The 14,710-nt window shown below is 40.2% G+C and overlaps 1 protein-coding gene across 1 annotated transcript in view; it reads left to right on the top strand.

Annotated features, from left to right (window-relative positions):
* Window positions 1–12,935, top strand: part of MED13L (mediator complex subunit 13-like) — a 173,535-nt gene extending 160,600 nt beyond the window's left edge. The window contains 7 exon segments of the mRNA XM_009995682.1: window positions 339–481; window positions 1,819–1,977; window positions 2,948–3,124; window positions 5,935–6,089; window positions 9,220–9,381; window positions 11,300–11,412; window positions 12,196–12,935. Of these exon segments, the coding sequence (XP_009993984.1) occupies window positions 339–481; window positions 1,819–1,977; window positions 2,948–3,124; window positions 5,935–6,089; window positions 9,220–9,381; window positions 11,300–11,412; window positions 12,196–12,328 (1,042 nt within the window). The 3' untranslated portion in view covers window positions 12,329–12,935.
* Window positions 12,936–14,710: the final 1,775 nt, after the last annotated feature.

Here is a 14,710-nt window from a genome sequence, read left to right as displayed (position 1 = left end):
CTGATGGGATCATGATAAAGTTACAGTGATAACATTTGAGTTGGCACTTTTATAACAGAGGACAAAAGTTACTGTTACACTTGTTTAACAAATGCTTGCTACAAATTTACCTTCAAGAACGTTGCTCAACAAATTGACACCTCACATGTCACTGCAGTATCAGCACTGAAAGCAGACACAGGCTTGTTCTGCTGCTTTGAGTAAGGGGTGAGTTGGGCAATGCAGAGCTCAGGAACTCCTGTAGAGGGTGAGCAGTGAAATCATTGCATAAAGCAGAAGTCTGAATTTTGTCCTTGATTCTCTTCTTTTTATTTTTTCTTTCCTTCCTGAACCTCCAGGTCAAGGAGGAGCAAGTTGTCTGCACGTAAAATTGGCCTGCAGAAGCTGTGGGAATGGTGCATTGGGATTGTGCAGATGACATCCCTGCCTTGGAGAGTTGTCATTGGGCGGCTTGGCCGCCTGGGCCACGGGGAGCTAAAAGGTATGAGATGTCAGTGCTGTCCCCACGGGTGGCTTTGGAATGAAGACAGGGCCTTGGTATGCCAGGCAGGGACTTACAGAAGTGAGGATGAACCTTTAAAACCAGGAAACTGAGAGTGAGAAACTGGCCTGGCTCTGCACTCTGGCACTGGTTTGCATCAACAATTTGCACTGGGTTTGATGTTACTCCCTCGTGTCTTGTAGCTGTTGTGTAGATTAACGAGTGTTTGCACAGTGTATTTCTGTGTGGAAGTCATGGGTTTTGTCACAAATTAGAAAAAGATCTGAATAGGCCTTATTCTAAACTTAAGCTAAACAAACAAGTCTTGCCAAAAAAGTTACTGAACAACAAAAAAAAGTAAATTACTTTTTTCTGTGGTGTACAAAACTAACTGAAGGTCAGTGTGAAGCAGCACTGAGGTACTCTCTGCAGCCTGCAGAGTTCTCCAGATTTAGCATTCCTAACAGTGCCATGGGATTTCAGAGGGAGCTCTGGAGTGTTAGGTGCCTTAATCCAACACGGGTCAGGACTGCCTTGCTTGTTTTCAGCAGTCATTCCTGTCACCAGTGTCAGTACCTACATTCAGATCTTTTCTTCCTTTGCTGATGCTGTGGCCACTACTCAGGCTTTGTCTGGTAACTGATGAGACGAAAATGAGGTTCTGAGGGGGTCCTCTCAGCCTTCTCCCACCTCCTGAGTTGGAACATGAAGATAAAATAGACAAGAGGATAAAGATATTCCATGACTTTGTCCTTTTACATTAGTAACTGAAGGAGACATGAATTCCACTGGCTGGCTCGTTGTGAGAGATTCTGTGTGTCATGAGGTGGGGAAAAGAAACACAGAAAACAGTACACAATAAATAACAATTCAGTCTGAAAGCCCAGGGGAATACTCTGGGGGGAGTATTCCCAGGCAGGGAAGAAGAGTTGTTGCCTGTCTCAGTAGGGGAATTTAGTATCCATCACACACACAGGTGCTAAATCTGGAAAGAAAACAGATGAGGAATTTACTCAGCAGCTTCTGCTTTTTAGACATGCAATGCCATTTAAATGGTTAATGTAGTTTATCAAATGTGTATGTGCACCTCCACTGAAATGTGCTTGATTTACTTCACAACAAATTGAAGATGTTTCCTCTGGTGTTGGCTGTGTGACTCCTGTCTGACGTGCTGCAGCTGTGCAGCCTGCAGAGCCACAGGCCCCGCCCACACAGGCAGTTCACAATAGTGCAGCAGTAAAAGAAATGCCAAATCTTACTGATATGTTGCTATTTTCAAGCATGTCCCTGACCATTTCAACACCCCATGGTTCTACTGTGACGTTTCTCCATTTCAGACTGGAGTATCCTCCTTGGGGAATGTTCCCTGCAGACAATCAGCAAGCAGCTGAAGGAGGTGTGCCGCATGTGTGGCATCTCCTCGGCTGACTCCCCATCCATCCTCAGTGCCTGCCTGGTTGCCATGGAGCCACAGGGGTCCTTTGTTGTGATGCCAGGTACATTTGATCCAACTATTTAAATGCAATTGAAGCTTTTCTTCTTTTACTTATCCTGCTTACCACATGACACATGAATTTTGGGAGAACTTGAGACCAACGGGAAGACCTTGACTAGCAGGGCTAAAGGTAGTAGGAAGAAATGGGCTGATTCAGTGGAATCCCCCAAAATACCATGAGGAGATGCTACACTGGGAGTGTGGGCTCCTAGGGGGACTTTGCCCTGAGGAGATGATGTTTTCAGGTAGAGCAGTTCTCATCAGCTGAAATGTGATGCAGGAGGACTGTAGACACTGCAATACTGTGAAAGAGCAGGAGTCTGTATGTGGGAGTGAGGATAAACCTACTTGCCTTTTCATATGCTCCAGTTAGCCTGGAGAGTTCTATAATAAGCAGCAGTCCCGAGTTCATCTGAAATTAAATGAAATTTTGAGATTCACTTCACTTATTTTTTGTATTACGTAGGGATATATTTTGCCATGTACATGTGAAATACCCTTACGAAGGTCTCTTTTTTTAGTTGAGAAATAAAGATTGCTACATGGAACAGAATTAAACAAGCTTGAAAATTACTCATAAAACTGAGTAATTTCAAAGCCGAGTTTTTATAACGTGAGAAAGTAGATGGCAAGTTGATGCTTTTTTCATGTCAGCCAAAGCAGGGTATAGTGCATAATTACACAGAGGGCAAAAATAAATTTAACTGGCTCATTTAAAAATTAAATCTTTGATTAAGGGGCAGCAGAATGAGAGGAAAGGTGGGGCGTTGTATGGGAATTCACATAGCTAAACATTATCTACAACTTGTGATCTTAATTTCAGGCTCTTCTAGTAATTTATTCTTTTTAAGATAAGGACTTTTAAACACTTGTATTAGCTTGCAAACCCAGATGAGAAATTAATTGAACACAGAACATACATTTGGAAGATGATGCAAATTAATGTCTCTGCTGTTACTCTCTTCTGGAAGATGCTGTCACCATGGGGTCAGTGTTTGGCCGGAGCACTGCACTGAACCTGCAGTCATCACAGCTGAACACCCCTCAGGATGCCTCCTGTACACACATCCTGGTTTTCCCAACTTCTGCTACTATCCAGGTGGCACCAGCAAATTACCCCAATGAGGATGGATTCAGCCCTACTAATGGTGAGTAGGGAGGCGTCCAGTGTGTGGGATGCCTTGTGAATGCTTGGTGGCCTGTCCAGAACATCAGGAGAGCTGAAGTGCTCATGAGTGACAACAGTGGAGAAATGTTCTCCCATAGCCCCAACACCACCCTGATTTAGTGTAAAGAGTACAGCACCACACTTTCTGCTTACAGGATAATAACGTGTTCTTCTAAAGTCTGTTTTTAGATAATCATACTGATGTATTCCAGAAGTGATACTTACCAATCAATAGGTGAAATGCCACAGACGTTAAAGTGCTTTTTCTTATTGTGACTTGATTAGGCCAGCTTAGTGTTTGCATAGTGGTTTGCTTTGTGCCTGTTGTGTACAAAGCTTGTGAGGAAGCGGGTTGTTGGTTTAGAATCTTAATCCTCCTGTAAAGCAAAACAGACCAACTTGAGAATTCATAATGTTGGCAGCGTGCTTTTCCAAGCATATTTAACACTACAGTTTGTGTCAGCAAGACTCTGATTTACATTTTGTATCAAATAAGTATTTTCCTGCTCTGCCCTAAGTCCTTAAAAAATGATTGTAAAATAATTTCAACCAAGAGTAACTGCAAACATTTACAATAGAAGTGTTTGGTGAAAAGAGAGGAAGAAAGGGGCACTATTGTTAATGAAAGAGTCTGCTTTGATCTGTTCCTCCTGGAATTCCCGCAGGCCTCCCCAAAGGGAAGTCACCTCTCTCACTAGTGAGGCAGCTGTCCTTTCAAGGCCCCAGCTCCTGACTGAAACCTGTGCTGACAAATGTTTAACCTGCATTAACCTGCCCTTTAGTGCTTCAGATGCTAATTAGAATCAGCTACAAGAACTGGTGTTTTCCAAAATGGTGTTAAATTTAATTTTCTTAACTGTGTTCTACTTAATGATTAAACTGCTTCCTATGCTATTAGCCATCTCATTTATGCTTTGGAGGCTAAGCAGAGCATGACAGGAGTTCTGTTTTGTTTGCTGAGGTCGTAGGACAGAAGTTAATAAACTAAGTTAATTCATTGCTCTTGCAATCCAGTATTTCTCTTCAGAAGATGAAGAAAAACAACTACCTACCTGTTTCAACCCTAGGACTTCAGGTGAAGTTAGTTCCAGACATGCACATTCTTTTCTCTTTCCACGCAGGGTAAATTCTTCTTTTTCAAGATGATTTTTTTTTTTATATATATATATGTGTGTATATATATATATAATGTAGAAATGCAAGATTCCTGTGTAGGGCTCCACGTGTTTTAGTATAAATTTGGCTGCAATTCTAATTATTCCAGTTAATTCAGACAGCTCCCACTGTACCTTTCTGTCCCCTAAAATATACTTTAAATATCATTCTACTGTTTAAACATCTTTGCCTGCTAAGAAATCTGAATAAGGGAAAAAAAACCCTTACAAACCATCTTGTGATGGTTGTGAGTTTTTGCTCAGTGTTTATAATGTCTTAGCTTTCCATCCTGAAGTCACTGGTGGTGCCATAACCTGTGTTTCACATGAGTGCTTTGGAGGCTAAGCAGAGCATGACAGGAGTTCTGTTTTGTTTGCTGAGGTCGTAGGACAGAAGTTAATAAACTAAGTTAATTCATTGCTCTTGCAATCCAGTATTTCTCTTCAGAAGATGAAGAAAAACAACTACCTACCTGTTTCAACCCTAGGACTTCAGGTGAAGTTAGTTCCAGACATGCACATTCTTTTCTCTTTCCACGCAGGGTAAATTCTTCTTTTTCAAGATGATTTTTTTTTTTTATATATATATATGTGTGTATATATATATATAATGTAGAAATGCAAGATTCCTGTGTAGGGCTCCACGTGTTTTAGTATAAATTTGGCTGCAATTCTAATTATTCCAGTTAATTCAGACAGCTCCCACTGTACCTTTCTGTCCCCTAAAATATACTTTAAATATCATTCTACTGTTTAAACATCTTTGCCTGCTAAGAAATCTGAATAAGGGAAAAAAAACCCTTACAAACCATCTTGTGATGGTTGTGAGTTTTTGCTCAGTGTTTATAATGTCTTAGCTTTCCATCCTGAAGTCACTGGTGGTGCCATAACCTGTGTTTCACATGAGTGAGGGAATGTACTTCTCATTGAATGCAAACTCATTTTCACTAGATCTTCATGCCCTTCCCACATTAACATAATCCAAATTAAAATAGCTAATTTCTGAGATAAAGGTAAAATATTAAAAGCTGTGTTGCATGAAATCCTGGTGCAGGATTGGAACAGTCAGGAAGGTGAATTGCCTAGGAGTGTGGGGCAGGCCTTGCTGCCCTCCTGCTCCTGGGAGCGAGTTCCTGGGAGCTGCTTCCAGAACCTCTTGAGCAAACGTGCCAAGGAGCAGCACCTGCTGGGAGCAAGAGACTGAGCTTTGTTAAATGCATCTCAAGTATTTTGTTAATGGATTTCTGTGACCAACTGCAGAGAGGTGTCATTTTTTCTGTTACAAAGTTCAGTCTGGATTTTTATTAAGCCGGTATGACAGGATTCTTGCTCACTTTCTGACCAGTGTTAAACTCCATCACTCTCCCAGATGTCTGCCAGGTTTTCCTTTCAAGTCTGTGCGGTTGCATTCAAAGATACTAAGAAGGATTAAACAGTAAAGTGTTTATCTCTGCTTTCATCTGGCTTAAGAGTATGCAGGGAAAAAAAAGGAATTATAATAAATTAAAGGGAATGGTAATAAACTACAAAAATTTCTTGACAAAATTGAGTAAAGCATTTTGGAAATTGTTTTTCTCTCTTTTCCTTTTCAGATGACATGTTTGACCTCCCATTCCTTCTCTCTTTTCCTTTTCAGATGACATGTTTGACCTCCCATTCCCAGATGACATGGACAATGATATTAGAATTTTAATAACAGGGAATCTTCACTCTTCACCAAATTCCTCCCCAGTTCCTTCCCCTGGATCACCATCTGGCATTGGAGTGGGATCTCACTTCCAGCATAGTAGGGTAAGGCTGCTGCACTTCAGAGCATATGCTACTTAAAGCAAAAAGACCCAAGTCCTCCAACAAATTCTTTTTTTCCCCTGTAGATTCTCAAACATAATTAGGGCAACAGCAAGCAGAAATTCAAATTAAAACTGAAGGTGCTGGTTAAATCCTATTGTAGAAGATGCCTCTGCCTTGCCTCTTTGTATCTCTAAAGTTCGTTGTTAGTGTACAAGGTAATTGAGAGGAAGAGAGGAGGAGGAGGAGGTAGAAGCTTTATTTTTGTGTGGCAGAGCTGTATCTATTGACCCTGTATAAACTTCATCTCTACTCATCCATTTCTTTCTGGAATATCATCTGGAATGTCCCTAGCACAAAGTGACAGGTCTTGGAGAGAAAGGAAGCCCTGACACTTTTGTTCACACGCAATTCCAGGGGAGGCAAGAAGGGCAATAATTCTCCTCAGAATAAAACCCTCCCCACAGAAACTCTGCAGGTGCTGGATGTTTATGCAAATGTTGTTTTCTTAGGGAAAATTATCCCAGAGCACATAGTCTCTGCCAGTTATTTTTGTTTGAAGTGGCTTTTATAAAGTTACTTCCATCAGTGATTACTTAAAATGCAAATTATTTTTTGTAATTTGAGGGTTTTTTAAATCTGCTTTAGCATAATTTGAATCATGTTTGATGGGACTCTTTTATTCAGACATGTAATTGAGTAAGAGACTTACTTGTACTGTTAAAATGGCTTCCATCACATCGGTAGAAGTTTGGCATACCATCACTTTTTCTGGATAAGTTTTATTCTAGAAATAGTACATTTAAAGCAGTAGCGTATTACTTGTTTACTAAATAATGCAGTATTTTATTACAGAAACAGGCTAATTTGTATACAAGAAACAGATAACTCTGTGCATTTAGAAGTTCTGATTTAGTGGTCTGTAATACTTCATGAAAGTAGATCTGGATCTGTGACTATCACTGGTGGCTTTAAACAGTCTTACCAAAAGAAACTGTAAATCCGGTATGAAAAGAAATACAGGATAAATACTTGGAGGAGGTGATGTACAGCTAAGATATTTGTCCCTGAATGATGGCACCCATTCAGCCTCTGCTACAAAGCAGTGCAATTTTCTAATGTAAGATGTCTTAAGAAAAGAATTCTCACTCCCTGCAAATGATGAACTAAATAGTGTTAGTTTTACCCCCTAGAAGGAAAAAGCCCTGCCTGTATTTTCCTTGCAACCTCTGCCAAAAATGCCTCAGTGGTCAGCTTAATGCAGTCTGTGGGTGAAAAAACACTTCTGCATCAGCCACAAAAATGCTAGGCTTGTGTTCTGTGATCTCGGTACACAACCACCTCACCTGATCTTAACACTCCAGCCCACTTTTCAAAGACTCAGGGATTGCACATTAATGTCACTTGGTTATTTCACACTGGTATGTGGGCAAATTAAGAGTTTTAAATTCTTCTTCCAAACCCTCCAGCCATAAATCACAATGCATCACTCCTATTTAGTTCATTCAACAATCTGTGTTCTGTACCACTTTTAGAAAAGCCTTTACAAAACCTGTTCTCTGCAGAACTCCATCTGAGCGGCTTAAGAACAGCACTGAAAGGTTAATAACCAAAGAGCTCAAGGGACCTGGACAAGCCATTTCTAGATGAAGCTGTCATAGTAATTCAGTTTAACCATTAACAAGGGCCTAGTAATTGACATGTAATTTTTGGTTTTAAAAAAGCAACAGCGTGTGATCATTACCTTGTGGGTCGGGGAAGGTCGAGCCTTCGTCCATGTAGCCCATAATTGATTGCTGCAGTTCAGGAGTGCAGGTCCTGATTGCTCAGCAGCCAGTTTCCAGGGTTGCTGATGGGCTTCCTGAGTGCCCACAGCCAGGTGAGCTGCAGCCTTCTCCAAGCTTTATGGGCTGTTTAACTTCCTTTGATTCTTGGTCAAGATATTGCTGCTGGAGAAAGTCCTGCTTGAAGGACTAGCAGTGGAGGCTTTGTGATTAAGCTGGTTTCTGTGGAGTGGAATTCTTAAAATAATTTATTTTTTTAAACCTATTGACTTAAAAGATGTTTATGGACTCAATTAGCTGGGAGAGGTTTCAAGCTAAAATACTTGGCAGGCATCTTTTGGGTTTTTCCTCTAAGAAATAGAAGAAAAACAATAAAAGAGTGTTTCCAAAAAACTAAATGCATTTAAAACAGGAAGGTGCTCTAGAATGGAATGGCAGTCACCCTTTCTGAAACCTGAGAGACACCGTTGTAGGACTGGTGGTGCACTGGTGATGACTGGTATAGGTCAGGGTATGCACAGACATACACAGGCTGAGGTAACCAACTCACACTGAGTGTCTGTCCCACAGCCTCAGCTCTGGAAGGTCCATCTAGCTTTTCCTCTGCAGAAATAACATCACAAACATACATGCTGACAGGCAGTGACTCAAAGTCTGAAGAAATCAGTTTTACTATTAAGTAACTGATAGAAACTAAAAAGCAGCACAGCTGTTTCTTCTTCCCCACACTTCACCTCAGCTTGGTGGTACTAAACACAAACACAGAACAGCATCTTCTGTCCACGTGTCAATAGCAAGGAATAGCAGACATAGTTTGTTGGTTTTTTTTAGACTATGAATGTAACTAAAAGAGCAAACACAACCAAGCTTATAAAGATGCAGATATTCTCTCCCATATTTGTGTAATGCATCCTTCCACTAGCTGAAATCAGGAAGATATCCAGTGCAAACTGCTGGGTTTAGTATGCGTGGGAAATGCCTGTGAGGCTTCATGAACTTAAATTCAACAGTGCTCTGTGTTGTGTGTGCACAGGAGCTGTTCAGATTGCAGCCAGAGCCCAGCACCTCAGTTCCTCTGCAGCATCACATTCCACAGGCACTCAGTTCAGTTTAGGAGGTCAGCACTGCTGGGGAGTCTAACGTGGTTCTGGAATGTAAGCTTGGAGAACTGAACTACAGGGGAAAAAGGAAGGGATGAGACAGCTGACTAAGATTCATGAACGACTAAAGGATAGCTCATTAATAACAAGACAGAACTGGATTAAAGACTGAGTAATTAGTAAAAAAAAATAATGAGTGGGATGTAATGACATAAAACAACAAACCTGACTTTTTTAAACTCCTTTCAGAGCCAAGGGGAACGTCTCCTTTCCCGAGAAGCCCCTGAAGAACTGAAGCAGCAACCTCTTGCTCTTGGATACTTCGTATCGACTGCCAAAGCTGAGAATCTTCCGCAGTGGTTCTGGTCATCCTGTCCTCAGGCACAAAACCAGTGTCCCCTCTTCCTGAAGGTTGGTCTTGGGGACATTCACAGGGGAAAAAAAATTGTATTTGTAGTCTATGAATTTTCTTTGAAAATGTCAGCTTTGTGTGTTACCTCAGCTGTGACAGTACTGGAAACAGAAACACAACTTCAGGTTTGTATTCACTGGAGACAGCTGGCTATTAAAACTTAATCCTCTGTTCCTAAAGCCCTTACCTGAAAATGGGATTGTTTGGCAGCTTCTAAATACAGAATCAGCAAAGATGCATCTGGTATTGCAGGAGCATCCCTGTTTCCATGTTCAGTCAGCCTCAGACAGGAGTGACCTACCTCCCCTTCCAGACTTGCTTGTGCTTGTGAGATGAGCAGAATTGGCTCAACCATTAGAGATTCACTGGTCCCTGCAGTGTGTCATGCAGCTTATCTGAATGAATAAAAAAAAATAATTAAGGAGCTTGGGAAGAAGGTGAAAAATCAGCCTTGAACAGCATCACATAGCCTATGTAAGCAAACAACATACAGAATAATAAGGGTATTACTTCATCCATTCCCAGTTTAATTAAATACTAAGCATTCTTGCAAGTCTCTATATTCTCTCACCTGTGTTTATCAATTATCACAGTATTGTGTTCAGTATATCTTAATTCTTTTCTCATGCAAAAGAAACCATTTCAGGACTGATGTTAACCATGATCTGCAGTCAGCATGGCAGGCTCTACAGTCCATATAGCACTTGCACCACTGAAGTACTGAGCCTTGCTCCATCCCATACACCCTGCCCTCTTCATGGACAGATTTCCCTGAAGCATGTGATTTTCTTTAAACTGACAGAACGGAGAGCTCAAAAGAATATGAAAAACAAATCCCATGGTTTTGGAGTTAGAGATGAAATTTTATGTAAAACTTGAAACTACTTTTTTTGTGTGTGTGTGAATTAGTAATACAAAGGCTGTGTTTCAGTTCCAGCAGTAAAGCCCAGTCAGCAGAGCTCTAGGCAACCTCTTGAATTCCTTCTGTAAGCTTATGCTAGATTTGTACTAGAGAGAAGGAGTCCACCACCCTTCCCTGCACCACCACCCCCTGCCCAGCACAGTTGCTCTCTCAGATCTAGGCTGAATTAAATGTTTAATTTGACTTGGAACATACTTTCTGGTTTGGACAGCTTTTAATAAAAGCAAGGAGCTGTGTTCATGCAGGAACTTGCACACTGCTCCGTGAGCAGGGGGTGCTGTCTGCTTCGTGCTGCAATTAGGAAACTTGCACGGCATGTGAAGCACACAGAGTCAAGTCATCTTTCTGCTTTGGATCAAGTCTTTTTGAGCTAAAGCATTTCACCTCTAATGTGGGTGCCATAATTGGAGGAGGTATAAATGAGAGGTTTTGCCCCAGCAGGCTGTGTGGTGTATTAGGCTACCCACTTGAAAGGCTTACGTGGTTGCACATGATCAATATGAAATCCCTTTCCTACTCTTGTGTAAACTAATGCACAAGCCTTGCTCCAGAAGGAAGATGAGAGAGATGGAGAAAGTGTTCCAGCAGAGAGCAGGACAAAGGCTGCACTAAGTGTTGGACACCCCACTGCTGTGTGATGGGTGTTCTACGGGGAGGGTTTTAACAATCAGAAGGGTTGGTTACTGATATACCAAAAGAACGACAGACAACATCCCAAGTGTTTTACCTTGTCACTTCTTCCCTGATCAAAATTAGTAACAGAATTCAGCATTTGTTTTTCAGAGATAGTTGATCCCAGTCAAAAGATAAGTCAATGTGTTAAAAAAGTGGAATCGTTATGGAACTTGGAAATACACATGGTCACGGTGGGTTCAGCAAAGAATTGCCAGCTTTTCATGCTGTCCTGAGATAACGCAGAATGCATTTGCTCACTGTGAATCTTTAGAAGTACTTGCTACATGAAGAGTTATTTTGTGCTTTTCTCCTTTCCACAGGCCTCATTACATCACCATATCTCTGTAGCGCAGACCGATGAGCTGCTACCTGCCAGAAATTCTCAGCGAGTCCCTCACCCCCTAGACTCTAAAACTACATCAGATGTCTTGAGGTAATGCCTCTTAGGTTTTGCATTTCCTCCCTAAGGCTGTGGGAACAGAGCTCTGAAGCTTTAGAGGGACCGTTCCTCTTCAGTGTGGCACAAGGATTTCTTAGCTTTATCAACAGTCTGTAACTCTGTGCCTGCACAGGTGGCTCAGAGCAGTGTCCAGCTCTTAGCACAGCTGCTGCCTCCACCACCCAAGACAGGACTGGGAGGGTCACTGCATCACTTTACCATCCTACTGTACAAAACTTCTGTAAAGAAAACATAGAAACAGCTTTGCCTTATCCAGTGGACACCTTGGTTTGCCCCAAGATTGTTCTGCTTAGCTGATGGTCTCATTTGGACTGTGTCAATAATTACTGTTACTCACCAAACCAAATTGATTTACAAGGAGAAGTAGTGCTCTCCTGATATCAGTATCTTAGGAATTAGGGTATAAAGAAGACTCTCTGAATTAATACAGCGTTGTGTATTGTTCCTTCAAACCTGAATTACTCTGATTCCATAATCTCTCCGTTGTACTGGTGAGGGCCTACACTCAACTTGGCTCAAATTAAAATTAGGAAATTCAAATGCAAAAAATTTAATTTCAATTCAAATAAAACTCAAGCTCCTTTTCAGTGAGTTTCCTACTTTGCTAACGCCACTGAAGTTAGTACAGCCAGGCAGTCCTTGTGACACTGTATCTCCAGGAAACACCAGAGATAAGTTTAAACAAACCATCTAGAAAAGATGAGGAAAGGAGTAAACTATTCTAGTTTAATTTCTCTCTGCATTTCTCTCCTGCAGGTTTGTTTTGGAGCAGTACAATGCACTGTCCTGGCTTACATGTAACCCTGCCACTCAGGATCGCAGCTCCTGCCTTCCTGTCCACTTTGTGGTGCTCACTCAATTGTACAATGCCATCATGAATATACTTTAATAGATAGAAAAGCACTTGTTCTTCTGGCTTATTCTCCCCTCAACCTGAGAAACGTGCCACAGTCTGCAAAGATCACAATTTTGCTTCTCTTCAGACCAGTCCTGTGCTGTGCTTCTGTTCCTCCAAAAGCACATGTGAGTTCTGCAGTGTTCAAAACTAAACTACCCATTAACATCTCTGGCAGCTTCAGTCCAAAATCTGGGAACATCCAAGAACAGTGAACACAGAGTAACCTCAAGCCAGTGTTAGTTTGGTGGCCCAGTAGCTACTGGTCAGTGTGATTATTTTTTTTAATATTTTATTTTTTTAAGGAAGACTACAGTATCTTTTTGCATTAGGAACTCTGATCAGCAACCAAGAGCAGTGTCAGCCCTGCAAGTAAAAAGAACTTATAGTGACCAGTTTGGATTGTCCGAAACTTACTTTGTTGTTTGATCATCATAAACTGGGACTTTGCAGGAGGAAAAACAAAAATACAAATGAAAAAAACCACACAGATGTAGTCTTGTATAAATATTGGAGTTTTCTGTCTACCTGGAGTTCCTGTCAGAGTGGATTGGGATGAATGCATGCATTTGTTACCTGTCCATGTAGATATGAATGGTCTGGAGATACTTTATTTATTTTTAGGTTTGGGGAGGGGAGGGATTAAATTATAAAGGACCAGGAACAGTAGAATATCTTAAAAATCCAGCTCCGTTCCACTGTAGGGTTATTTATCTACATACCTCTCACTCTTCTGACCTAGAAATCAAAAGTGAAGCTACTAACAATCGAAGTGCAAGCTGGGAAGGGAAATGTGTTCTGGTAAGGATGTACTGGTGTTCTAAGGAATTCCCCCCTGCATGTAGCCCAGTTCAAGCAAGGAATGGCCAGTGTTTAATGAAGGATAACACTACCTAATGGAAGAAGAGTAAGTGAGAGGTAGGGAGGAAAAATACTTTAAAGCCCAATATGTGGGCAGATGGAAAGTGGTAAATTAATCTATTGTAGAGGTATGATTGAAATATATTTCCAGTAAATTTAGTGATGCTAGAAAACTATTTACTGAAACCCAAGTCGCCCTTGAATTCTGGGCAGACTCGTCCATGTACATATCCAAAAATATGGTTTTTGTTTACACTAAATCAGTTACAAATCTGGTGTATTTTTTCTGACTATAGGAATATTATTTCAAAGAAATAATTTTTAAAAATTATATCATTAAATTAGTACTTGAAGTTATACCACTGTGGTGGAAAAGTTACTTTGTTGAGTAAAATGATTGCCATTTTAAAGGTTAATGGCTAATTGAAGTATTTTTATGACTCCTTCATTCCAGGCTTCAAGGGGTTTATGTTTAAACTCCGTTTTCTAATGTTTGTTGTTGCACTGTGCAGCAGGCATGGACTGCCTTACGGGAGGGGTCGGGCACTTTGATCAGGCTGTGTGACCTACTTATCTATCTGTGGAGAAAAAAAAACCTACCAATTTTAAAGTTCTTCCAAAAGACTTTCATGTTCTGGTTAAAAAAAATGAAATTCTATGATTTTAAAAAGTATTTTTCTTGAGATAATGTAACATTTAAAACAAATTATATAAAATAAAAAAGAATAAAAAAAATTGCTTGTGTAATGAGAAGGTGAAGTCAGAGAAGAAACCTGTAAATGGATTATTTCATTCTCTGCACCTCCCATGTGGGTATCCTCTTTGCAATGTATAGGTTAAAAAAAAAAAATCTGATATCAAACCATTTGTATCTAATGTGTACAGTGTAAAATTGACTTTAAAAATATTGCAGTACTATTTTTTCTTAATCAGAAAAGAAAATTCTCAAGGCCTTTTGAAGAGCATAAAAAGATGAAGATTGTAAACTTGTATAAAAAAAAATTTAACTTGGGGAGGAAAAAATGTAAAGTAGACATTTGTAATCTTTTACCATTTGGGGGTTATTTGTTCCCAGGATTCATCTGAACTTTGGATTATTATTTTGTTTGTTCTTTTTAAATGGGCCATTTTTATCCAGGGGTGTTTCTTCCCCAGAAACCTGGTTCTAAGCAAAAATGAAAAATAAAAAAAGGGCAGCAAGGAGTAGTTTTCATCTGGTGTCTTTTATTTAATTTTTTTAAGTTAAGAGAAGCTGGTGACATATTTATACGTTTTTGTGCAAAATAAATGAATGGCAATAGATTTTAAAGAAAAATCTTATGTACTTCTGTGTGAAAAGTTCTGTATAATATTTCCCTTAAATATGCATTATTTTACTTGTGAGTTTTTTACTGAATTAATCTGAAATGTACAAGCCCTGGCTTTCCTACAGAGTGAAGAAAGTTATTTTATTTTTTTTTTATTTCTAACTTTGGAAATTCATGCCTAAATCAGAATTATTATTACAGTTGTTTG

This window comes from Chaetura pelagica, unplaced genomic scaffold (assembly GCF_000747805.2).
Source record: "Chaetura pelagica isolate M959 unplaced genomic scaffold, ChaPel_1.0 scaffold254, whole genome shotgun sequence".
NCBI lineage: Eukaryota > Metazoa > Chordata > Aves > Apodiformes > Apodidae > Chaetura > Chaetura pelagica.
Note: the sequence above shows the minus strand (reverse complement) of the source record. Positions and strands in the feature narration are given on the sequence as shown.